Source organism: Sorex araneus, chromosome 2, assembly GCF_027595985.1.
Source record: "Sorex araneus isolate mSorAra2 chromosome 2, mSorAra2.pri, whole genome shotgun sequence".
Taxonomy (NCBI): domain Eukaryota; kingdom Metazoa; phylum Chordata; class Mammalia; order Eulipotyphla; family Soricidae; genus Sorex; species Sorex araneus.
The window spans coordinates 266,960,833-266,987,312 of NC_073303.1; the positions used below are offsets into that span (position 1 = coordinate 266,960,833).

General features: G+C 46.6%; 1 protein-coding gene across 1 annotated transcript; it reads left to right on the forward strand.

Annotated features, from left to right (window-relative positions):
• Positions 1-30: 30 nt before the first annotated feature.
• Positions 31-26,399, forward strand: SMC4 (structural maintenance of chromosomes 4). The gene is made up of 23 exons (XM_055124781.1): positions 31-148; positions 231-421; positions 1,069-1,260; positions 2,674-2,850; positions 9,710-9,874; positions 10,454-10,581; positions 11,058-11,198; positions 12,692-12,842; positions 13,368-13,532; positions 14,721-14,954; positions 16,335-16,520; positions 17,428-17,589; positions 17,830-18,055; positions 18,133-18,212; positions 18,788-18,940; positions 19,823-19,949; positions 21,517-21,706; positions 22,071-22,215; positions 22,492-22,665; positions 23,866-24,048; positions 24,198-24,430; positions 25,200-25,383; positions 25,740-26,399. The coding sequence occupies exons 1-23, from the start codon at positions 31-33 to the stop codon at positions 25,890-25,892; spliced, it is 3,858 nt and encodes a 1,285-aa protein (XP_054980756.1). The 3' UTR covers positions 25,893-26,399.
• The last annotated feature ends 81 nt before the right edge of the window (positions 26,400-26,480 follow it).

A 26,480-nucleotide genomic window follows, 5' to 3' on the forward strand; every position in this document is an offset into this window, starting at 1 on the left:
GCCGCCGCCGCCCGCGCCGCCGCGACCCCCATGCCGCGCCGAGGACCCCCGGCCCCCGGCGGCCGGCGCGGCGCGCGCGACCCGGCGCCCCCCAGCCCCGACGGGCCGGACCGCGCCGCCGAGCCGCCGCCCCCGCCGGGCGCCGCAGGTGAGCGCGGGGCCGGGGCCGGGGCGGGGGGCGGGGGTCCCGCCGCCCCCTGACGCCCCTCTCGCCCCCTGACGCCCCGCAGAGCCCCCCGAGCCCGAGCCCGAGCCCGAGCCCGACGGCCGCAGCCTGCAGGACATCCTGGGCGGCATCGCGCCGCCGCCGCCGCCCGCCATGGCCAGCGAGGCGGGCGCGCCGCGCCTCATGATCACGCACATCGTCAACCGCGACTTCAAGTCGTACGCCGGCCGCAGGGTGCTGGGCCCCTTCCACAAGGTACGGCCGCCGCCTCTTCCCTTCTCTCCCCCGAGCCCGCGTTAGGACTCGAGGGTGTGCGGCCTGACGGCGCGGGGGCTTGGTGGGAGCCCGGGTGTAGGGAGCCTGCAGGCACCTAAGTCTAGGGAACTCCGTGCATGGCACCTGAGCTTAGGGAACCTGCGTGCGTGGCCCCTGAGCTTAGGGAACCTGCGTGCGTGGCACCCGAGTCTAGGGAACTTCGTGCATGGCACCCGAGTCTAGGGAACCCGCAGGCACCTGAGTCTAGGGAACCTGCGTGCATGGCCCCTGAGTCTAGGGAACTTCCTTGCGTGGCACCTGAGCTTAGGGAACTTGCAGGAACTTGAGTCTAGGGAATCTGCGTGCGTGGCACCCGAGTCTAGGGAACCTGCGTGCATGGCCCCTGAGTCTAGGGAACTTACTTGCGTAGCACCTGAGCTTAGGGAACTTGCAGGCACCTGAGTCTAGGCAACTCCCTTGCATGGCACCTGACTTTAGGAAGCTTGCATGGTGGGGTCTTCTCGCAGGGCAGCCCAAGATGCGGTGGATGCCCAGGCAAGCGCCCCCAGAAGACATCGCGCGGCCTCCCTGCGGGCCGACGGCCGGCCGATGCGACTCCACTCGCCTCTGTCCTTTTCCCCCCGCAGCGTTTCTCCTGCATTATCGGGCCGAACGGGAGCGGCAAGTCCAACGTGATTGATTCCATGCTTTTCGTGTTCGGCTACCGAGCGCAGAAGATCAGGTCTAAAAAGCTCTCGGTCCTGATACACAATTCCGATGGGCACCAGGATATTCAGAGCTGTACTGTCGAGGTGCATTTCCAAAAGATAATCGATAAGGTAAGGAGCCGACTCGCCTGTTGACATCATTTCCGTACTTGGTGCATGTTTGTTATTTTTAAGTTGATCTGTGGGTAAGCAGAATGGAGAGGGATTCTTTTAATCCCGCGGTCCTGCCCGTTCTCTGATGGGTAATGGCCGCAGCTGTTAGACGCTTAGCATTAGCTTAATGTTAATTTAGCTGACTATTAAAATTTGGGCCAGGGACTCTGTAAATAGCTCATGTTCGTGCATGTGGAACAAACACTGCTATTTCAGTATCTGAGTGCCAAGCATTTTGGTTTTGTTTTTAGTTTTGGATAGTAGCTCAAGGCCAGCATGTAACCGTTGGCTGCTTTGACCGGCTTCATTATTTCGAGCCGCCTTATATTGTTATTCGTAGTTCTGCGGATCAGAATAGAATTGCTTCTGTTTGAACTACCCTTTTGAGAACGGGTCAAACTAACCTGTTTGTGTTTTGGAAAGAATACGTTTAGAAGGAAAATGTCTTTGGGTTACTTGGTTCTCCTGGTATTGTTTATTGTTTGCCTTCTGTTTAATTTTTAACTTTGGAAATGATTAGCTAAAAATATTGAAACCTATATTGCTTAGTGAAGTGGGGCTGTGACTTTACCTGGTTTTGCTCGATTGGTCTTTTTTTGTTGCTTTAGTGTAAAGGGCTTCCATGAAACCTACGTAGTGCCATCTGTTTGAACTTTATTTCTTAGCACCTCGCTTGCACGATTTTGGGGTGGAAAATAAATGACGGTAAATGGAGTTTATTCTTTAGCGTATTTATGTTGAAGTCCTGTAAATTTTAAGAGCCTTGTTTCCAAAGTAAAAGCCCTTTAAAGAGAAGTGAGTTTTAACATTAAAGTAGATTTGTACTTTAAATTTTTTTCTTGACTTGTGGTAGTGTAGATAATTCTGTGCATTTCTTGCATTTCTTTTTATTGGCGTATTTTTTATATCCCGCTCCCCAAATTAAGACATGTCACCCCCTTTTATTTCTTTCCTTTATTTTTCTCTGAGTCATCATTTTCGATTTTTGGTGGTGTTGGTTTTTTGTTTTATTTAAAAGTGGACTGGTTATTTGAGCTATCAATATAACTTAACGAGTTGGATGGATCTATTTGTATATGAAGGTTTTGTTTTCAAATACCCAGTTAAATGTGCCTTTAGACTTATTTGGAGGTGCGGAGAATATTTTTGTTTTCATGTTGGTTGGACTTGGGGCTTTTTTTTTTTTTCTTTTGTAATTTACCGGGAAGGGATCAAATGATTTGTAAAAAGTCAGTTGCTGGGAAGGATGGAGGACTTTTCGTTTGTGTTTGAAGTTTGCAATCTGTGGGTTTAGTTTCATTGTGAAGTGATAGAAATTGGGGCAGACCTATGAAATGAGTTGTTTTCGGATTTTGTTTTTCCTCCAAACAGGAAGGGGATGATTATGAAGTCATCCCTGACAGTAACTTCTGCGTGTCCAGAACAGCGTACAGGGATAATACTTCTGTCTATCACATCAGTGGGAAGAAGGCAACCTTTAAGGATGTCGGAAGCCTTCTCAGAAGCCATGGGATCGACTTGGACCATAATAGATTTTTAATCTTGCAGGTAAGTTTATTCGACTTCAGAGATCCTCTTATTCCTGGGGCTTATATTGAAAGTAACTGAGGGAAGTTGTCCCTGATGGATGAATCCTGTGACCTGGAGCCTTAAAGTACTGTAGCAGCACATCATGGTTTACATTCTATGGTCAAGATGCGAATCATTATTTGCTGCTCTAGAAATTTAAGGAAATCCGTTGAGAAATTTCATCATCAGATGCTTGTTTATCATTTGGATGGACTGACATACTTGTTCCACTCTAGCAGCACGTAAATATTGGCGTAGTGAAATGAATATTGAACACCAATATTATTGTGCTGCTTTAGTGTGACAGGGGTAGATCAACTATCATTTCTCTTAATTACCCTTTAGATAACATTTTCAACAAAATTATCTTTCAATCGCTGTTTTTTTTATCTCTTCTACTAATACATAGCAAGAATGAGAAATCTGTATATTGGTATTTTGATAAATTTACTTTAGCACCTAATTTATTTTTTAATTACTTCGTTGGACTTTCTTATGAATAAAATAGCCTACTTGAAATGCTGTTATTGAAAGATCAAAATACTGATATTTCATTCTGAAGTATCACGGTAGGGTTATGTATTTTTAAAGGGGGTGAAAAATTTAAGTTCCTGGTATTAATTTTTTTATCAGAAATCCTGTGTTGAGTAAGATATTCTTTGTGCTTCAGAAAAAATTAGTGTTAAACATGGCTCTTAGTCATGTGTGTTACAATCCCTTTGTTTGAAACTTCTTTTCCTATATGATGCCCAGAATTAAGAGCATAATAATAAAACTACATTGTGATATAGAATATTCTCTAGTGTCTTGGGCTAATTTTTTTAATACGTGGGAACTTTTATGCTAATATTCTAATTATGATTAAAAGAATACTTTAAAAATTTTTGTTTCCATTTTAGTCTTCAGTTTTTGTTTTATAATGAAATACAATTTTAGAGTATGTACAAGTTAGAAATTTTGGAATCACTTATTTTTTTATCTTTAATTACAAGGATTTTTTTAATTAAACTTACCCAAACTTATTTAAAACAAATGCTGGGAAATTATTTTCAGATAGATTTGTGAGTTGAGTTTGAGTTTACATAAACCTATTATTAAAGCTTTGAGAGAGAGAGAGTGTGTGTGTGTGTGTGTGTGTGTATGAGCCCTGGTTTAGGTCTTGGTTTGAAGTTTAGAACACTAGGTTTAAAGGTTTAGAGCCTTTCAGAAAACTAGGTTTGATGGTGCTTTCGGGTTGTAGGAAATAGCACTTGTGTTTATTTTTATTGTTTGCTATGACATTGGAAACTCATCGGTAATAAGTGGCGCCTGAGAGAGCTCAGGAAACTGAGCACATGCGTGGCGCCAAGGAGGCCCAGGTCCCTTCCCTCGGCACAGCTGGCCCTGCGGGTAGGCCCAGGAATCAGAAGGGGGAATAAGGAAGTAGGTTGCATTTGAACCCTCAGGGGTAAATTTTGTCCTTGAAGGAGCCTCTCCTTAATTCACTAAGTAGCAACTTCGTAGCAACTTCCCAAAGAGGAGACAATGTTTTAATTTTGTTGGCTGTTTTTAAATATATATATTTCTGAAGAACCTTGGATTCCTAAGTTATTTATCCTCATAATTCAGCACTTGTATGTTTGAACAAATTGTGTAAAACAAAGCTACTAATACCAAGGTAAACTTTTCTTTCCAGATTAACAGATTTTATTAGACTAAATTTACAGACAAAAACCTTAGTAAGTCACTGGGAAGAAGAAACAGGGATGGAATTAGGTAGAACTAATATTTCCTATTAAAAGTTTTAAGGAAGGTGCGCCAGAGCGATGCAGGTAGGCTGTAGTACACAGCCCTCCCGGGTTCGGTCCTCTGCATCCCATTGGTCCCCCAGACGCCACCAGGATACAGCCAGGAGGAACCCCTGAGTATCACTGGGTGTGGCCCTAAAATAAAGCGGGAAATAGTTTGGGGAAACTGAGTTTTTTACTTAGTTTCTTGTCGAGCCCTAGATTCCCGCAGCACAGCTTTAACCACTGGAAGATGAGAATGAGGGGTGGGGGGTTGTTTGTCTTTGGTGTTTGGGCTACACCAGGCAGTGCCCAAGGGCTTGTTCCTGGTTCTGTGCTCAGGGATCCTTCTGGCAAAGTTTGGGCGCTCGTATGTGGTACCGGGGGTTGACCCTGGTTCCTCCCCTGCAGTGGAAGCACCTTGACCCCTCTGCTGTGTTGTGTCTCCAGCACCGGGAATGAGGTGTTGGCACCTTCTCTCATCAGACAGTGTCTCCAAGCTAGCCACGCTTGGGGATACTTGGAGAGATGTTTTTATTCAAGATAATATGATTACTTTAAATCAAGCGCAATTGATCTGCAGTATATTTTAGAAGTTCATAAAGAAAATTCTCAGTTTGTATACTTAGTAGGTTAGAATCCATTTAAGATTTGGGGCACCAGGCTTGTGGCTCTGATTCAGCATCTTCCTCTCCTGCCCTGAAGCCCTGGTCTGAGTTGCCCAGTAGGCCGGCCGGCTCCTGGCTCGGTCCAGGCCCAAGATGGCCGGACCTTGTCCCTGCCCTTCCCATATGCCTTCAGAGAAGGGGGTGGCGATGCACAGCTCCCCCCATCCCTGCATCAGTCCCCAGCCATCTTTGCCCTCTCTGGAAGCTTACCTCCCGGTGCAGTGACTGTGGGTGCAGAGAAGTAAAGACAGCATCTCATGGTAGCTGTAAATTAGGTTTATAAACTAGCTTCAGTTGGTTTGGGTACATTTGTTCCATTCAAGGTAGAATGACAGCCTCAAAGCTTTTTACGTTCAAAATTGCATTAGGGATTACTATTTCATAAATGTTTGGCTAACGCCTAAAAATCTGCTATTTTAGTTTTGTTGACATTTCCAGCTTTTATCTTGATAATAATAAGTTAAAGACAGCCAATTTTTATTTTTGTTATTTAGCCATTTGGAGATTAGGTTAATGTGGGTTGTCACCTACCCATCATACTTTTCCCGCACATTCTTCATTTTTCTCTTCGTTTATCCTAAACTTGGCGTGGCATCCAGTTCAGGCCACAGAAATAAACCCGTAGTGTAGCAAATGTCGGGTTTTGTTTCATCAGTGAGACCTCAGTTGTCCAAAGGGTCTGTTCAGCAGCTCGGCCGTTAAAGGAAGTCTGAGGCCCTTATGTTTGGAGGTTTGGTTTTATTTTTCAAATTTGGGACCCACTGCAGCTGTCTCTGGACTCCTGGCTCGGCCTTGAGGGGTCCCTTCCGGTGGGGCCTAGGGGCCTTACAGGGTGCCTGGCTGGGTCCCCTCTCCGGCCCGCCAGAAGCTTCTTACTGATTCGGGGTAGAGCATGGGTTTCAGGCCAGCAGCCCACCCACTGCTGCATGATTCACTCTTTTTGCTTGCTCTTTGGAGGGAGGGGGCGGAGGGGGCACTCCCAGCGATGCTCAGGCCTCTGTGCTAGTGGATCATTCCCGGCAGGCTCGGGAGACCTGCCGGGGTACCTGGGATGCAGCCCTGGGCAGCCCCGAGGCTTCCCCTTTCTGCTGTGTTCAGTGTTTGCCCAGGAGGAGCCTCCCAGGAGCGCCTGCGGAGCTGCTAGTGTTTTGAACACTTTGTGGTCACTCCAACTTTTTAATGGGGGGGGGGACGGTAGCCATAAAATCTGCAGTGGTCATGCCTGATAATGCAGTACTTCTTTAGTCAGATTTAAACTTTGATTATCACCTGGTTTCTTTGCCTCTGCTAGCTCAAAAAAAAGGGCAAATTGCAATTTAAAAAAAATTATTTTAGTATTGTGAAAATGGATACCAAAATCTTTTTTCCCTGCATACAAAGATTAATTTTTAGGAAATTTTTTAGAGAACAAACTTCTAGTAAGGCTTCATTCTTGATTTTTCTGTCGTTTGTGCTTGCTGAAATTTAGACTCATTCTGGAGGAGGCTCAAGTGCACCACGCCTGGTTGTGTCTTCCTGAAAGTCACATTATAGAGTGATGTGACTGAGTCAGTTTATCACCTGCTTCAGTAGTTTAAGCTTCAGTTTTATAAATACTCTCTTGTTGATAAATACTGAAATCCTGAGCATTAGTTTTCTACTGGGCAGCCTTATTAAAATGAAAATAAGTCATATTGTAGAGCTTTCTATTTAAGTGGGGAAGATAATATAATCAGAAATAAGCTATCTGTGTTTTCTCCAAAGCAAGTATTTCTCCTCAAGAATAGTTTGGTGAAAATAAGTTTGGCACGAAATTTGTGAAGCCTTTCGCAAAGTTTGAGTTTGTTTTGGCCCGTACCTGGTGGTTCTTGAGCCGGTCCTGTGTCCACAGTCGGGAGGTCACTCCTGGCAGTGTGTGAAGACCAGAAAGCGCCAGGATTGAGCCCAGACACGCTGCATGTGGAGCATCTGCCCAGCCCAGTGGTCTGTAGCTGCCTCAGCAAGATATTTATTTAATAGCAAAAACTGGAAAAATGGACTTGCAAGGACTCATGTAGATTTTCCTTTGTATAGTTGTTCATTCATCTTAAAATCAGTGCTTTGGGTAGTAAGGTCATTAAGCACTATAAAAATGCAGCATTGCACTGTGATTTGCTGTTTGCATTGTCAACATGAAGCTCAGCGGCCGCTGCCAGATCAGTGGTTTCCAGCTGCGAGTGGTTCTGCATCCCTCCCCCAGCCCGCCAGAACTGTGGGGACAGTTTGGGCTGGGACAGCTGCAGAAGGGGCAGCTCCCAGCGTGAGCCGCGAGCAGTCAGAGACGCTATTGAGCGTCTCTCAGTGCCGGCTCGGCTCCCACAGCACAGACTGTCGGCCTTGTGTGGGTGATGCTGCTCTGGACACACCCTGCCCAGTTTGAGAGGAGACTCTCTTCCTTGTGGCTGGAGCTTGCCCCGTTGTCATCTTTAAGCTTTGGATAGTTCTTCCAGTTTAAAAGCTGTCTAATTCCTGAGTGTAGAGCCAGGAGTAACCCCTGTGCATCACTGGGTGTGACCTGAAAAGCAAAAAATAAAAATAATAAAATACAATAAAATGTCTAGAACTTGACTATTGTTCCAAACATTTGAAAAGAGTTGATCTTTGTAAGTATAATAAAATGCTTAAAATTCATACAATCTTTTAGAGTCCACAACCAGCAACCCTTAGGGGTTACTCCGGGCTTTGCACCCAGGAATCGCTCCTGGTTATGCTTGAGGGACCATATGGGATGGCGGCGTATCGGACCCCCCCGTCTTCTGGGTGCAAGGCAAACTGCCTCCCTGCTGCACTGTTACTGCCGTCCCTACGCTGATACAAACTTGAAGCACTGATTCGTGTAGAATGAACTGATTGCAGAAGAAAGCTTAACACAGGTTATTTGACTAACGTTTCGCTTTGCATTTGATAACCATGCCATCAGTACACAAAATATAGATGCATGAAGATGTTTTAATACTACTCCATGAGTAGATCAGGCAAAAGACTGCATGACAACCGCCTTAAATTATTTTTAGTGTCAGGTTGAGAGTTTGGGTACATAATGATGGGGAGGGTTGACTTTTGCCGGGATTTTTTTTTGTGTGTGTGTGTGTGTGTGTGTGTGTGTAGGCGGTTTGGTTTTGGTTGTGTTTTTTGTTTTGTTTTTGCCACACCCAGCAGGTTTTCTTTAAAAAGAAAATTCTGTGTTGAGAAAGCTTTTTTACAGTGTGAAATTTAAAGAAAAATGTCCCTCTCTGCTCTTGTGCAGGTGGGACATAGAAAGGGTCCCTCTGCTGCTGCTAGGATTCTCCCCTCTCCCTTCCTGATTCATCGTGTGGACAGAACGTCCATTTAAAATCTGTGTCGTGTGGGGGCTGGAGCGATAGCACAGCGGGTAGGGCATTTGCCTTGCATGCGGCCAACCCGGGTTCAATTCCCAGCATCCCATATGGTCCCCTGAGCACCGCCAGGAGTAATTCCTGAGTGCAGAGCCAGGAGTGACCCCCTGTGCATCGCCGGGTGTGACCCCAAAAAAAGCAAAAAAAAAAAAAAATCTGTGTCGTGTGTACCAGGACTTGTAGTTTCACACACTTGGCATTTCCTTACTGTGAGGAACAAAGTGGCCTTCCTTCCAGTCTCCCGGGCTGGGCCTTGCAGCTGGAGACTTCGTGTGTAGCGGGTTGCAGTCGAAGTGGGCTAGAGAGGAAGCGTGGTCAGATTCAACGTTGGAACGGGATTCCTACTGTAATTTAGCCAGGAGTGGTCTTTCTCCCAGGCTTAGTTATGTTAATAATAGTTCATGAATTAATTTGTGAGTTATATAAATATCTTGGCTGAATTTTGCTTTATAGAAGGATTAATCAGTTTTTTATACCAAAAGACCTTTCTACATAGGGTATCTTCCTTTGGTTTGTGTCAATGCATATGGTCTCATGGTTTTATAACAGCTTACATAAGGGAAAAGATAGGTTTTTTTCTTTATTATTTTAGTGTTTGCAAATGCATGATACTGTATTGATGGGTTTTTGTTTTGATTTTGAGATACTGTGGCTTACAGCGCTGTTGGTGATGGTCTCACGGCCCCCATCCTTCACTAGTGCACCGCCTCCCGCCCCAAGGTTCCTCAGGCACCTCCCTTCCTCTTAGTCCCCCCAAAACTTGGGTTTTCTGGATCAGTTCTCCTGTTGTGTTGCCTTTGGTCCTTTTTGCCACCGCTCTGTTTAAGAAAGGTACATTTCTTACCCTCATCTGTAAAATTAAAACTTAATAGCAAGAACATGTTTATTTGTACCATGATACCAATCTTGTTAGATACGCAGTTATTACTATTGGATTTGAGACTCCGTTCTACTCGCGACTTAAGACTGACTCGATATCCTAACGGCTGTGCACTGCGCCTCTCTCCAGGGCGAGGTGGAGCAGATTGCCATGATGAAGCCGAAGGGCCAAACGGAGCACGACGAGGGCATGCTGGAGTACCTGGAGGACATCATTGGCTGTGCGCGGCTCAACGAGCCCATCCAGGTCTTGTGTCGGAGAGTGGAGCTGTTAAACGAGCACCGTGGGGAGAAGGTGACTGCAGTTTGTGTTGCAAAACTATACTCCTAGGCTCAGATATTAAGAAGTGTATCGTTTGGATATTTTGGTTTGAACGGGTGTGTGATGGGGGAGCTGGGCTTGGGCGGCCCGACCCAGTTACGCTCAGGGGAACCATGAGGGCTACTGGGATCGGACCTGGGTCAGCCACGGCGAGGGAAGGCGCTCGCTGCTGTCCCGTTAGCCTAGCCCCGGGAATTGGACTATCTGAACAGTTTCTGGAGGGAGGGAAGAGCAGTGACTCCTGGGCAGTGCTCTGCCGAGGACTCACTCCTGGTGGGTGCTGGAGGCCGTAGGCAGTGCCAGGGCCTGATGGGGGTGTCTGTGAGACCCTGTGAGCGCGCCTGTCCTCCCATGCTGTCTCCAGTCCCGACACGCTCGTTCAGGGTAAGCACGACCATTACTTAAACACTTGGTGGTCAGTGCTCGGGGCTGTTCTTGGCTTTGTGCTCGGAAGGGACCTCGGGCAGTGACCGGAGTATCATGTGTTGGCTGTATGCAAGGCAGACACCTGCCTTCCAGGCTCTGACCGGACGCATGCGTTTGACGTTGTAGTTAAACAGAGTCAAGATGGTGGAGAAGGAAAAGGATGCCTTAGAAGGAGAGAAGAACTTGGCCATTGAATTTCTTACCTTGGAAAATGAGATATTTCAGAAAAAGAATCACGTTTGTCAGTATTACATGTAAGTACCTTTTCATTGATTTGTTAGTCTCCTGCATACGGTTAAAGTCTCTTTTTCTGTATTTAGGAAAATGTAAAGACAAGGGAAATTTTTTGTTGTCTTTAAGTTAGGATAATTTTCCATGGCACGGGGTTTGGCTTTTTTGTTTATTGGTTTCGGCTTTGGGGGCTGCGCCCAGTGTTGCTCGGGCCGGGGGCTGCCACATGCGACCTGCCCTCTGTGCCACCTCCAGCCTGGTGTTGAGTTGTAAACGGTCTACACTGCTTTGGGAAGTGACTTTGCAGTCTTTGCTGTTCTGAGTAGTTTCGTGCGTGTGTGTTCTTTAGTTCGAGTAACAGCAGCCCAGAGCTTCCCCCTTCAGTCACTCGAGGGAATGGCACGTCGAGTAAACGTGAGGCTCTTCGGGAACAGCTGACTTAGAGGTGGCAGTTTCAGAAGTGGCACCGAGGTTCTCACTTCCCTTTGTTCTGCTGCAGTTATGACCTGCAGAAACGAATTGCTGAAATGGAGAATCAAAAGAACAAAATTCATGAAGATACCAAAGAAATCAATGAGAAGAGCAGTAAACTGTCCAGTGACATGAAAGAGAAGAATAAAGCTGTGAAAGACGTAGAGAAGTAATAACCTTTTGGGAAATATTAAAAATACTTGGGTTCAGTTAATTTTACGGCGCGTGTCCACATAGGAAGTGGTGTGAGGGCAGTGTCGATGGCCCCGTGTTGCTGAGGGGAGCTGAGTCGCCAGTGCTGGGCTGGGAGATCAGATATCTTGGGGACCCTCTGGTCATTGTTCTGGGTGGTGCCCAACAGTGGTCTTAAGTAGTGGGGGCTGCTGCCCCCTAGTGACAGAACACACTAACTGCACCACAGCAAAAAATAAAATGCAGTGAACTTTTCACTCTCAATTTAATGAAACAAACAGTTCTTCTAGGGGGTTCTCTTCTTTTTCTTTGTTCTTGGGCAACATCCAGCAGCGCTTAGTGTCCATGGGGTGCTTGGGATCAAATCCAGGCTCCCCACATACTAAATTCTAAGCTGTCTCCCTGCTCCAAGATTGCTTTATTCTAGGGGCTGGAGCAATAGCACAGCGGGTAGGGCGTTTGCCTTGCACGCGGCAGACCCGGGTTCGATTCCCAGCATCCCATATGGTCCCCTGAGCACCGCCAAGGGTAATTCCTGAGTGCAGAGCCAGGAACAACCCCTGTGCATCGCCGGGTGTGACCCAAAAAGAAAAAAAAAAAAACAAAAAACAAGATTGCTTTATTCTAGAGACATCGTTTTTTCCGGTCTTAGACCCTCTCTGCCCATAATCAGTGACACCTTACCTATTTTCTTTTCTCTTTGAGTCTAAGTGATTATTGCTTGGGGGTGGGAGGTGGAGTGACAGGGCTCGAACCCTTATATGTGTCGTGATCACCGAGCTATGGCCTCAGGTTGTCCTAGTTTAGGTGTAGAAACTGTTTCACTGAAAACGGCAGTATTTCTCATTCAGCATAGACTGGTAACGTAACTCAGGACTCACGCGTGGCACATAGGAACTGAGAATTACTCACATGAGAGAGAGAGAGAGAGAGAGAGAGAGAGAGAGAGAGAGTGTGTGTGTGTGTGTGTGTGTGTGTGTGTGTGTGTGTGTGTGTTTTCTCTGAGAACACACCTGGCTGTGCTCAAAGGTCACTCCTGGAGATGCTTGGGGGGGGACCATGGGGTGCCGGGGATCAAACTGAGGACAGCTGCTTGCAAGACAAGTACCCTACCAATTATATTGTCACTTTAGCCCTAGACTTTTAAGATTATTTATCTTTTAAGGATTTAGAAGTTACAGAGGAAGTTTGCGAGGCCGGATATACAAAATGATTTTAAGATAACTTAATGTCCAAAATAGTGACTTTTTTTTTGTTTTGTTTTTGTTTTTGTTTTTGGGTCACACCCGGCGATGCACAGGGGGTACTCCTGGCTCTTCACTCAGGAATTACCCCTGGCGGTGCTCAGGGGACCATATGGGATGCTGGGATTAGAACCGGGGTCGGTCGCATGCAAGGCAAACGCCCTACCCGCTGTGCTATTGCTCCAGCCCCCAAAATAGTGACTTTTAAGTGTTTTTGTTTTGCTAGGAAACTGAATAAAATTACAAAATATATTGAGGAGAACAAAGCAGAATTTACAAAGCTAGATTTGGAAGATGTTCAAGTTAGAGAAAAATTAAAACATGCTACAAGTAAAGCAAAAAAACTGGAGAAACAACTTCAAAAAGATAAAGAAAAGGTGAGTTCTAGGGGGGAATTACTTTAATTTTTTATGTCTGAACGTCATTACTAATTTTTATTATATTTTGGGGATGACTTTGCCCCCAAATCAATTTGAATATTGTTTGTTATTTTAGACATGAGCCTGACGTTTGCTCCCAGAAGTCACTTTTGCATGTTTTTGAGGTGAATTTTGGTGTGGGACTGGCCCCAGGCCCTCACAGGGAGGGAGGATCATGAGCCACATTCCAGCTGGGCGTGGTTCCATGTGACCGGTACATTACATTATGTAACAGAGATCAGTGTCGCCTGAGGTTAGAAAGGGAAAAGAGGGAATGCCCAGCTGGGGCAGCTGTCAGTGCTGAAGAATCAAGACTTGTGAATTATCGCTGTTTGAACAGAGAGGTTGTGGCGGATGGTTAGGAAAGTGCCTGCTAGTCAGGCCAGCTTACTCGAATAACACAGCTCAGAGGCCTAGAGTTTTGGTGTTAAGGGACGCTTTTAAAGGGGACAAATGTTGCTCATGCTGGTTTCTTACTCATAGGTTGAAGAATTAAAAAATGTACCTGCTAAGAGTGAAAAAATTATAGCTGAAACAACAACTCGAAGCCATGCCCTCGAGAAGGAAAGAGAGAAGGAAGAAAAGAAATTAAAGGATGTCATGGATAGTCTTAAACAGGAAACACAAGGGCTTCAGAAAGATAAAGAAGTAAGTTTGCTATCTACTGGTAATTGTTTCGGTGAATTTTTCTAAACTCGGTTTTGTCTTGTTTTTTATTAAAGGAAAAACTGATATTAAACGCTTAAAAGCTGACTGAACTACTTGGGGAGAACTTTGGACCTTTTAATTCCAGCATTATTGAAAGCAACCTAGATGCTTTTGTTTACTACTTTGCCATTCATTAAAAGATTTAGCAGGGTTATTTTGGGGGGCGTGGGGTCAAGGGCGTGGGGGTTGGCCTCACTGGGGAGCTTAGTGGCTGTGCTTAGGGGATGCCCTGCAGTGCTGGGGTCTCAGGGTCAGCTGCACGCAGGGCAGGGCCTTCTCCTGTACTGTCTCTGACCCTGACTGACCGTGTGTAATGGTAGCAGGAAACGGGGCGTTTCAAGTTCCGCTGTCACCTGACTCTCGGTACCTCGGTGAGTTAGCAGAGTACAGGGCCCCACTACGCCCGGTTACTGCCCCTTCGCCTTGTGTCTCTTCCAGAAGGAAGCCCCGGCCCTTCAACAGCAAAGGCTGTCGCTTTGGCATCCTCTTCTACAGGAACGTGGGCACAAAAGTTCAAAGGAGTCTTTTCAGTGGAGAGTGAGATGGTGCTGAACTGTCATCCCTGGTTCCGCACTGAGGGCTCAGCAGGTGCCTGCATCGCCCATCATGGGCAGCGGCTACCAGGCGTTGCCCCGAGGGGTTCTGGGGAAGGGGCACTTGGTGCAGTTCCCTTGGGCTCACACGCCCACCCGCCCGCTGTTCCTGACGCTGCCAACAGGAGCCCACATCTCCCCGCATTGACCCGTAGTCACCCACGGTGGGAATTCCCCGGGCCCGTTTCTGAGCATCCTTGGTGCAGCGCTCCTCTCTGGGGTCTCCAGAGCCGCCATCTGGCGGGCAGGGCTTTCGCCTTGCACACAGCTGGCCCAGGCTCGGGTACCCCAGATGGGGGCCGGCAGGGTGACTTCCTGCGTGAGGGCCGGGAGTCATGCATCAGTCCCGCCCTTTAGACTGTAGGCTTCTAGGGAAGGTGATGTGGAAGTGCCCCAGGGGCTGACGCCGTGGTACAGCAGGTCAGGTGAGCACTGCCAGGAGAAAGCCCTGAGCCGCCTGCTGTGCCAAAGAGGGTCCAGGGTAGCGCCACAAGCTTCCGCGTGTCCGGCTTCATGAGCTCTGTTGTTTGCACAGAGTCAAGAACAGAAACTGATGGCTTTCAGCAAATCTGTCAACGAGGCGCGCTCAAAGATGGACGTGGCCCAGTCCGAGCTCGACATCTACCTTAGTCGCCACAACACTGCCGTCTCGCAGTTAAATAAGGCCAAGGACGCTCTCGCCACAGCCTCGGAGACGCTGAGGGAAAGGAAAGCTGCAGTCCGGGAGATAGAGGTGAAGCTCCCTCAGGCCGAGCGGGAGCTGTCGGAGGTGAGTGCGCGTCTCTTCCGTCCGGCCTCGCTTTCCTGCCCGAGGTATCATCTTCATGGGTGTTTTTTTGTTTTTGTTTTTGTTTTTGTTTTGCTTTTTTCTTTTTGGGTCACACCTGGCGATGCACAGGGGTTCCTCCTGGCTCTGCACTCAGGAATTACCCCTGGCGGTGCTCGGGGAACCATATGAGATGCTGGGAATCGAACTCGGGTCGGCCACGTGCAAGGCAAATGCCCTCCCCGCTGTGCTATTGCTCCAGCCCCATCTTCATGTATTTTTTGTTTTGAAGTCTGTGGCTATTGCTAGGGATTTATAGGTGTAGAACTGTTTTTTTGTTTTGTCTTTTTTTTTTTTTTAAGGGCAGGTGTGTGGCCTCCTGCACGGAGCCACTGCTGCCTGCAGTGGGCGAGGCGGCATGTGCCACCCATCAGCTGCCCGTGGCTTCATTTCCCAAGAGACAGGACTGACTTCATTACCCCACAGTTGATGAAATGGACCGCTAATCTGAATTCTTTGGGGATCGATATTTATTGACTTGTACTTAATTGCCACCAATAAAGCAGTCTTTATCATGAAAAAAAAGAATACACTGAAAGCTGTTTTCCTAAATGTACGATTTGGCTGACGGGGAAGTGTGTGACCATGTAAAGTTTAGATTGTTACTAAGGCGGTTAAGGTGGTTTACAAGTTCATCATGGAGACTCGGCATACAGTGTACCACCACCAGCCGTAGCTTAATTTTGAAGAAATTCAGGTCCGTAATGTTAGCTTTGGCTTGACCCCGCTGTAACTGGTGGGGGTGATAACTGAGGAACAGGGGCCTGAGAGGAAGGTTGCTGTGCTCGCGCGGGGGAGCGCGTTGGGCAGTCCATCTTCCGCTGCTGGCGCTGGCCATCAGCTGTCCAGTTTGGTTTGCTTTTATAAAATTAATTTTTTAGCATTAGGTAGAAATTCCATTGAGTCGTAGTCTTGTCCTTTTTAATTTCTGCAGAGCCATGGGCCATCCCAAACGGCTTTCCCGGCCCACACTGCCTGTCCGTCCGTCGGACGCTGCCCAGAGGCTGACGCCTCACCAGCATGCCAGTTTAGTTCCCGTTCAAGTGTTGCTATTTTTGTCCCTTTTTGAGCATTGGCACAGTTTTGTACAGGGATTAGGCAGATACTTTGGGGATTTATTTCCTTTGGGTCAGTAGGTGTCCATGGGCCACACTGAGCGATGCTCAGGGACCTTTATTCTGGTTCTGTGCTCAGGAATCCCTGGCTCTGGGCGTCAGATGTGATGCCAAGGTTTGAACTGGAATCGCCCCTCTCGAGGCAAGCAAGCATCTGACGCCTGGACTCTCAACCCTGGGAATCATTTTCCTAACTTTTCACTTTCAGAAAGAAAAGGAACTTCAAAAACTTACACAAGAAGAAACAAACCTCAAAAGTTTGGTTCGTGATCTTTTCCAAAAAGTTGAAGAAGCGAAGAGTTCCTTAGCAATGACCCGAAGTCGGGGCAAGGTCCTTGATGCAATCATTCAGGAGAAGAAGTCTGGCCGGATCCCCGGGATATACGGGCGGCTGGTAAAGAGCATTTCTCTGCACTCGACTAGACTCCTCGAGACTGTGCATTTTCCTACTTCAGAACAGTTATATATTGAGTACCATAGTACATAAACTAGATTCCAGGTTTAATATTTTGCTCTTATACTCAGGCACGATAAAAATTGATTTTTCTTGGTTTGGTTTTGGGGTCACACTGAACAGTGCCGTGGGGCAAATCCAGACCTCCTCCATGCATTGGTTGGTTACAATCATTTTGATACCAAACTTTTTATGATTGTATTTTGGGTTTTCTATTGAGAATTGTCACCAGGTTTAGGGAGATCAGTAGTATTCCAGGGTGAGGAGTTAGTGGACTGGTGCCCGGCGGGTGGCCAGCAGGGAACGAAGATCCAGGGGCCGCAAGCCGCAGACCCCCCTCTCCGCCCTGGACCAGGCTAGAGGGCAGTCGAGAGTCACTGAGCTTGCATTTTCTTTGGTTGGGTGGGGGGGGGGGTCCTCCTGCCCTGTGGGACAGCGATGAGACTCGGTCCCTGAGTGTGGGCCGCCCAGACAGGCACATTGGCCCGGAATGTCTCCATACATTTCTTCAAAATAAACCAAACCCTAGCCGGGCTCCTTTTGCAGAAGACGAGGGGGAGACCCTTGAATGCCTTTACATACCTTGTGTCTGCTTTTCTTTCTTGTCTGGGGGAGCGCCCAGCTGTGCTCAGGGGTCACTCCTGGTGCGGTGCAGGGGTGTGGGGGGACCAAACCCAGGTCAGCTGCATGCCAAGGCAGGTGCCTTACCTCTGTACAAGCTGTCTGGCCCCTTGTTTGTACTTTAAAATATGAGTATAGGTGTTCATTTAAAAGTAGCAAAATCTGTGAATCTAATGCAATGGTCCTATATTTAATGCCCTGCTGATTTTTTTTTTCTCCTTTTTAGGGGGACTTGGGAGCAATTGATGAAAAATATGATGTTGCCATTTCATCTTGTTGTCATGCACTAGACTACATTGTTGTTGAGTCCATTGATATAGCCCAGGAATGTGTGAATTTCCTTAAAAGACAAAATATTGGAGTTGCAACCTTTATAGGGTTAGATAAGGTGGGTATTCATATTTGTATGTAGGATCATGTAAGCAGTAATTACCAGCAAAAACCTCATCTGAATCATTTTAAACGTAACTGTGCATGAACCAGTAGATACTTAATTATTCCGAAACTTGAGCGTTATCCTGGCATTTTCTGCGTGCCTATTCCTTATGTAAGTGATGATTGGGATACCTACAACAGATATTTCTTGATTGAGAATTGTTGCTTTTTTTTTTCCCCCTTGACCTTTTAGATGGCAGTGTGGGCCAAGAAGATGGGCAGAATTCAAACTCCGGAAAATACTCCTCGTTTATTTGATTTAGTAACAGTGAAAGATGATAAAATTCGCCAAGCTTTTTACTTTGCTCTGCGGGATACCTTAGTCGCTGACAACTTGGATCAAGCCACGAGAGTAGCGTATCAGAGTGACCGGAGGTGGCGGGTGGTGACTCTGCAGGGACAGATCATAGAGCAGTCAGGTGAGGTGGCCGCCCACCCCTGTGCCTCGCTCCTCCGGGGAGAGGCCTTGTCTGACGCTTGCCCTCTTTGTGTGTAGGGACCATGACGGGAGGTGGCAGCAGAGTGACGAAAGGCAGGATGGGGTCCTCAGTCATCACCGAGCTCTCCGAGGAGCAGGTGAGCGGGTGTCAAGTCTTCGGTTAGGAACAATGTTCGTGGGGGCTGAGGCAGTAGCAGAGCAGGTCGGGCGCTTGCCTTGCACATGGCCAGCCCGAGTTTAATCCCTGCTCCCCTGAGCACAGCCATGTAGGTCCAAAAAGAACATTTTTATACTGCGTGTTTTTGACCAGAGAGCTGGCTCAGAGGGCTGGATCCAGCATGCGGTTTCCGTGCAGAAGGCCGGCTTCGTGCCCTCACCACACATGCGCCCCCAGCTCTGGGGGTGGCTGTGAGTCCCCACCAGCAGCAAAATCCAACAGCATCACACGGGGGGAGTAGAAAGTACGCGAGAGATAGATGTGTGGACATAGTGTATCTTTTTATCTTAGATTTGGATTAGACTTAGATCAGGACTTTATCATTCTTTCATTCCACATTTTACCTTTTTACATAATTATTACAGCATCATGTGTGTTTCCTATTTCAAAATCAAAGCTTTAGTCAACCAGAAACCAAGCTGAGTTGTTTGGTATTGCTCATGTTTAAGGTCAGAGGCTTGGGTCCTCTTCATAAGTTGACTTTGTGTCTGGTAGGTGAATACGATGGAGGTGCAGTTGCAGAAAGATTCTCAGCGAGCAGCACAAGTCCAAGAGCAGAAAGGACAGTTGGAGGAAGCGGTGCTGAAGCTTCGGCAGAGTGTGCGGGAAATGAGGAGCACGCTGGAGAAGTTCACGGCGAGCATTCAGGTACCTACCCTGCGGCTGGCCCGGGCCGTTCGGCCCCCGCTGTCCAGAAACGGTCCTAACTGGGACTCTGGGGTCTCGCTGGCTTCAGTGCAGTGTTTGCCCCATTAAAAAGGCAGTGCCCAAGGGGGCTGGAGCGATAGCACAGTGGGGAGGGCGTTTGCCTTGCACGTGGCCAACCCAGGTTCGATTCCCAGTATCCAATATGTGGCCCCCAAAAGCAGAAAAGTAGAAATTTTTTTAAAGTAGTGTGTGTGTGTGTGACAAATCTCAAAAAACATTCATTGCCTTCAATCTTTAGGCACTTTTAACAATATTTTAATATAAATTCTTAATATGCGTGTATCTGTGGATGTGGTACACGCATTAAATATTCATGAGCTTTTAACGTTATACTATTATTAATAAAGTCTCTTAAACTTTCCAAACCGCTGTATCCATTTTCTTAGAGCTGTAGTAGAGCCATTTTGTTCTGGGTTTTGTCGTTGGGTCGCTGCGTGCTTCTGTTGCAGCCCCTCGTTTCCTTTGCCACAGGCACCAGGCACAAGGCACTCAGTCAACTTAGGTAATTTATTCTTAAAGTTATTGTTATTGAGGCTGGAGCAATAGTACAGCGGGGAGGGCATTTGCCTTGCACGAGGCCAACCCAGGTTCGATTCCCCGCATCCCATATGGTCCCCCACGTACCGCCAGGAGTGCAGAGCCAGGAGTAACCCCTGTGCATCGCTAGGTGTGACCCAAAAAGGAAAAAAAAACATTGTTATTGGCATATTTTATACATAACATTTAAGAGTTTTATGGGCCTTTTCTTAATTTCAGAATATAAAAAAAAATAATGCTGTTGCTGTTAAAAAATTGACCTTGAATGTTCAAACATTTTTGTAGCATTTATCAGAGCAAGAAGAATATTTGAATGTACAGGTTAAGGAACTTGAAGCTAATGTACTTGCTACAGCCCCTGATAAAAAGAAGCAGAAATTGTTGGAAGAGAACGTTAAAGCTTTCAAAGCGGGTACGTGTAAAGTGTACGGCTTATAGTGGTCGGGAATTTTGAGCCTTACTCCCCTCCTGTGGCCCTTCCCTCTGGCAGTACCGCTCACTGAGCCGGGTTGGACCTGCGCTTGGCAACTGGCTATGAGAAAGCATTTGTTGGGGCTGGAGTGATAGCACAGCGGGTAGGGCGTTTGCCTTGCATGCGACCGACCCCGGTTCTAATCCCAGCATCCCATATGGTCCCCTGAGCACCGCCAGGGGTAATTCCTGAGTGAAGAGCCAGGAGTAACCCCTGTGCATCGCCGGGTGTGACCCAAAAACCAAAAAAAAAAAAATGAGAAAGCATTTGTTGGAGGTGGGGGTTCTTTGGGTTTTTTTTGTTCGTTTGTTTTTGGGGCAGCGGCAGGGTGGAGTCTACCCGCCAGTGCTCGGGGGGCCTGTCGTCAAACCATATGTGGAGCTTGGCATCAGGAGTTTGCAAGGCAAGCACCTTGCCCCTGTACTCTCCAGCCCTTTAGCAAGTATGGAATCATGTATGTCATTTCGATAGTCGAAGAGGCAGCAAAGGCTATAGATGTCACGTGGGAGTGGAGGGACTCTAGACCAAGGCGATTTGGATCCAGAGCCTGCAGTCTCCATGCCATATTTCGTGTATGCTTCTGTCTGCTCTTCCGATGCCTCTCTTCTGAGGAGGCAGGATCTGGAGAAATGAGTTGAAATGAGTTCACAGGAAAACGATATGCACGTGAAGGGAAATTATAGTTTGGAAAACTTAGAAAACAGATTATCCTTTGTGTGTGTGCCTGTAATCATGTGAAACATGAGCGTTCGTCTCGAATTCCCCCCACAGACACACACCCCTTTACACCCCTTTTTTTAAAATTTTGTCTCCTAGTTCTTGGGCTATTCCCAGCTTTGCTCGTGAGCTGCTTTCCCGCCCCCCAGGTAGTTTAGAATCAGTGAAAGGAATTGGACGGAATCTGCACGTCCATCAGTGCGCGCGGACTGCGACCACACATTCCCCTGAAACACTCAGCCCGCCTTGGTGTCCATCAGGCCTGGGCGGTTAGAGGTGACTGCGCCTCACTGCCTGCAGGAGCTGTGGCAGTGGAAACCTCTCCAGCAGAGGGGCTTAGGAACGCTGCTCTGAGGCTGCCGTGTGCATTTCAAGGATGAGATCTAGTGGGGGTGAAAACACAGAACTGGTGTGAGGCAGGGCCTGGTTAGATCCCTGGCGCCTCATGATACCCTGAGTATCGTCAGGAATGGGCCCAGCATCCTGGACACTGCTTGCAGGACACAAGTCCCTCCCCACAGTTAACGTCCGAGGTAGGGCATGTGCACTGCATGTAAGTTCAAAACCTGGTGCCACTTGAACCACCACTGGGCATGGCCCGAGCGCAGAGCACTGCAATTTGAGGCTGCCTGGAAAGAGCCCTGCGTGCTCAAAGCATCATGTGTGGACATGGTGCTATTGTGTGCTTTGGCCTTTGTTCTCCTTGGAGAACTCTTCTGCATACCTGAAGTAATCAGTGTTCAGTTAGCCTAGAAGCTCAATTTTTAACTTTTTTTAAATTATGTTTCAGAGTATGACAGCGTGGCTGAGAAAGCGGGTAAGGTTGAAGCTGAAGTGAAAAGGCTGCATGACCTCATCATAGAAATCAACAACCATAAACTCAAGGCCCAGCAAGACAAACTCGATAAAATAAACAAGCAGCTGGATGAATGTGCCTCTGCCATTACTAAGGCCCAAGTAGCCATCAAGACTGCGGACAGGTATGAGTGTGAGTGTCCATGGCCAGTGTGTCCACTCTGGGGACTCATTCGGCCTCTGCAGCACAGCCTGCCTCATGCTGAACTCTTAACCGTCTCCTCCCACAAGCCAGAGAAATGAAACTGCTGCTGTTCTGTGACCACGTCAGCGCAGCCTATAAGCTTTTATAAGAATTCTTACCTGTACTGAGCTTAATAACATACAAGTATGCTGCATGTGTATACATGAACATAAAGACAGTTTAAATACGGTTTATAAGTTTAGTCTTGGTAGCAAAAGGTGTCATTGAGGCCCTGGGAAGTTGTTTGGGAGGTTTGCAGAAACTGGAGCTCTCCTTACAATTTAAATGTTACCATTTTGTTTTAGAAATCTGAAGAAAGCAGAAGAGACTGAGTTTCGCACAAAGAAGGAAATAAAAGATACTGAGAAAGAAGTGAATGATTTAACAGCAGAACTGAAAGGCCTGGAGGACAGAGCAGCAGCAGTCGTCCAGAACACAAATGCGGCTGAGGTAAGGCGTGGCGGGCCGGCTCATCCTCTGCAGGGGGACCAGGCCAGCTGTGGGCCTTGGGCTGCAGCCAACAGTGCCAGAGGGCCTGGGGCTCCTGTATGCAGTGGCTTTGGGCCACAGCCAGCAGTGCCAGTGAACTTGGGCCCAGTCCATCTCCCAATCCCGAAATGTTTGTCCAATTGTGAGGATCAGGAAGAAGAGGGTGCTAAGTTGTCCTTGGGCTGTCACTGCTGTGACTGGGTAGAGGCCTCACCTGTGGCCGGTCTCGGTTTCCAGGAATCTTTGCCAGAGATCCAGAAAGAACACCGGACTCTACTTCAGGAACTGAAACTGATTCAAGAAAGTGAACATGCTCTTCAGAAAGATGCACTTGGCATTAAGTTGAAACTTGAACAAATAGATGGTCATATTGCTGAACATAACTCTAAAATAAAATACTGGCAAAAAGAGGTGAGTTGCTGAGTTTTAAAATATTTTTAAAATTTTAGGGGCTGGAGCGATAGCACAGTGGGTAGGGCGTTTGCCTTACACGCAGCCAACCCGAGTTCGATTCCCAGCATCCCACATGGCCCCCTGAGCACCGCCAGGAGTAATTCCTGAGTGTAGAGCCAGGAGTAACCCCTGTGCATCGCCAGGTGTGACCCAAAAAGCAAAAAAAAAAAATAAAATATTTTTAAAATTTTAGTTTTAAAAGTTTATGAAAAAGGATTGATATTTTTAGTTTTGAGCCATGTTGTGATTTTTTAAGTCCATGATCTCACTTCTCAAGTGTCTAGGGTATACTGAATTAACTACAGACACTGGTTAGAATTAATCCCTATTTCCAGGATCACGTTAGAGAGTTAACAAAGAACTAAATTAGCACACTGGACACATTGCACTGTTTTTTAAGTCCTGTGATAGTAGTGGATAAAAAGTCAACTCTTGGAGAGAACAAAATGGAATACTGTGCCACAGAGACAGGGTGGGGGCATGGGATTGTGGGGTGGGAGGGATACTGGGTCCATTGGTTAGTAGTGGAGAATGGTCACTGGTGGAGGGATGTGCTCTCGAACACTGTATGAGGGAACCACAAGCATGAAAATGTGTAGATCTGTAACTGTACCCTCACGGTGACTCACTTATTAAAAAATAAATTTTAAAAAAAAGGAAAGAAAAATTTTTTTAAAAAAGTCAACGCTTCATGGTATTTTGATAGTCAGAAATTTTTCTTATTATAGGGGCTGGAGAGATAGCACAGCGGGTAGGGCGTTTACCTTGCATGTGGCTGACCCGGGTTCAATTCCCAGCATCCCATATGGTCCCCTGAGCACCGCCAGGGGTAATTCCTGAGTGCATAGCCAGGAGTGGCCCCTGTGCATTGTCAGGTGTGACCCAAAAAAGCAAAAAAAAAAAAAAAATTCTTATTATAGGGGCTGGAGCGATAGTACAGTAGGGAAGGTATTTGCTTTACATGCAGCTGGCCAGGGTTCAATCTTTGGCATCCCTGATGGTCCCCCAAGCACTGCCAGGAGTAATTCCTAAATGCAAAGCCAGAAGTAACCTCTGAGAGTATCGCTGGGTGTGACCCCAAAAAAGAAAGAAAAAAAAAACATGGTTATAGACAACTAATTTTAATACTTTCCCTAATATCTAATTGAACTTCTTTAGATTTCAAAAATATCGTTGCATCACATTGAAGGTAACCCTGTCAGAGAAATTCCAGTTCTAAGCCCAGAAGACCTTGAAGCCATCAAGAACCCAGATTCAATAACAAGTCAGATCGCACTTTTGGAAGCCCAGTGCCATGAAATGAAGCCAAACCTCGGTGCCATTGCAGAGTTCAAGAAGAAGGTAGGGAGCGAGGGTGAATGTGCTTCCTGGTCAGCCTGAAGCGCCTGTAACTGACCAGAGACAGGGAGGCGAGTGAGGGTGCACTGTGCTGTTGTTAATCCAAGTATCTTACTGAAGATGCTGTTCTCATGGAAATGCTTTTTTCATAGGAAGAACTATATTTGCAACGGGTAGCTGAATTGGACCAAATTACTTCTGAGAGAGATAATTTCAGACAGGCGTATGAAGATCTTCGGAAGCAGAGGCTCAATGAATTTATGGCAGGCTTTTCTATAATAACAAACAAATTAAAGGAGAATTACCAGATGCTTACTCAGGGGGGCGATGCTGAGCTGGAGCTGGTGGACAGTCTGGACCCTTTCTCAGAAGGAATCATGTTCAGGTTCGTGCTTTCCTGGTTGGCAGTATATGAGAGAATTGGATCGCATGCCAGATGTCTTATTTTACACTTGAATAATTTTAGTTTTTGGTCTTTGGGCTATACCAGGGAGTGCTTACATGCTCAGTGATCACTCCTCGTAGGCTCTGGGGACCAAACCCAGTCAGCTGCATGCATGGCGTGTGCCCTGCCTGCTGTGCTGCCTCCCCACCCTAAATTGAGTCACTTGAACATGAAGATGTCTTAATGGCAAAGCGTGGGGGCAGACACAGCTGCAGTGGAGCACATGCTTTGGATCAGGCGGCCTAGGTTTGGTCCCGGGTACTCAGTCCCCAAGCCAAGGAGATGGGTCATGCTTCAAGAACATACCAAGGTGCTAGCTTTGATCCCTGACACATCTTCTTTCACCCCCCCCCAAAAAAAAAAAAAACTGGGTTTAGCCTGAGGGCTTCAGCGATGCTGGCCCGGAGCTTGAGCCCTGGAGGCAGTTGTGCTCACCACTGACCAACGCTGGGAACGGCCCGGAGCCCCAAAACACACAAGTCAAAATTCTTTGGAAATAGAGGCCAGAGGGCTTTGACCTGCGTGCTACAGTCTGGAGGATGGTCCTGTGTTTTCATCTTTCAAAAGTGTCTTTATGAAATTATTCCCCGAAAGTTCATATTTGTGAAACAAATATTAATGGTAGTAGAAACCATGACAGCCAGTCTTAAGTCTTAACTTTAGCTTTTCAAGTAATATGAGTTATAACAGTTGGTATTCCTAATTTCAGTGTTCGGCCACCCAAGAAAAGTTGGAAGAAGATCTTTAACCTTTCAGGAGGAGAAAAGACACTGAGTTCATTGGCATTAGTATTTGCTCTTCATCATTACAAACCCACGCCCCTTTACTTCATGGATGAGATCGATGCTGCCCTTGATTTTAAAAACGTGTCCATTGTTGCATTTTATATATACGTAAGTAATCCTTAGGGCTCCCACTGGGGAGTTGGGCCACATGATATCAGGAGAGACCCAAGTTCTTTATCTGAACCAAATATTTCATGTGGGACAAGTAAAATATAAATAGCAGAAATTCAGATTTTAGATTTTCTGCCCAGATCTGTTTTTCCACTAGAAGACATGGCAAAATGCTTCCAGATTTATGTTCCTTGATGGTGTGATCCTTATTCCCAGGGCTAGTGTGACTCCAGGGCAGAACACCAGAATCTCAGCCCCACTCCCCATCCAGAACCTTAGCAGCAGGAGGGAAGGAGAAAGCCTAGATGTTAGTGTTACTTGCTACTAATGTTTCTAATTCTCTTTCTCTTTAGGAACAAACAAAAAATGCTCAATTCATCATAATTTCTCTTCGAAATAACATGTTTGAGATTTCAGATAGACTTATTGGGATTTACAAGACATACAATATAACAAAAAGTGTGGCAGTAAACCCAAAAGAAATTGCATCTAAAGGACTCTGTTGATACCTCAAAATGAATCTGCAGGTTCAGTGTATTGTATTACTGATTTTTTTATTGTAAATAATTGCAAATTGTATCATATATATTCATAAACTGGCTTTTATTTTATTTAATAGTGTGTGCCTGCTGCTTCTAGGAGTGTAAGAATCCGATGATTTTATAAATTGCAGGTGGGAGTGGGGAAAGTCTGAGTGGTCAGGTGCCTTTTCCTTAATCCCAAATCAGTCTCTGGTTCAACTAGATGGTGATGTCAAGGCTCGGCGCATCCTCGTGGACCTTTTGAAGTGGCCTCTGGTTACTCTGGTTCAGCCTTAGGTTACCAGTGTAACAATCACTAATCCCAAATATTAAAGGAATTTTTTAAACCTTTGATTATGAATTTTAAAGAATGAGAATTGATGTCATTTGCTTTTCAATAGCTTGGTATACTTAGAACACTTGTTTGGAGGGGCCAATAAACTAATAATGTTTTTGAACATAATTTTTAAATAAAAATATATCCCAACTAAGTATGTCGGAGTTGTCTTTCTTACTATATAGCAGTAGTGTTTGCCTTGCATATGTCAGGCCCGGGTTTAAATCCCAATCATG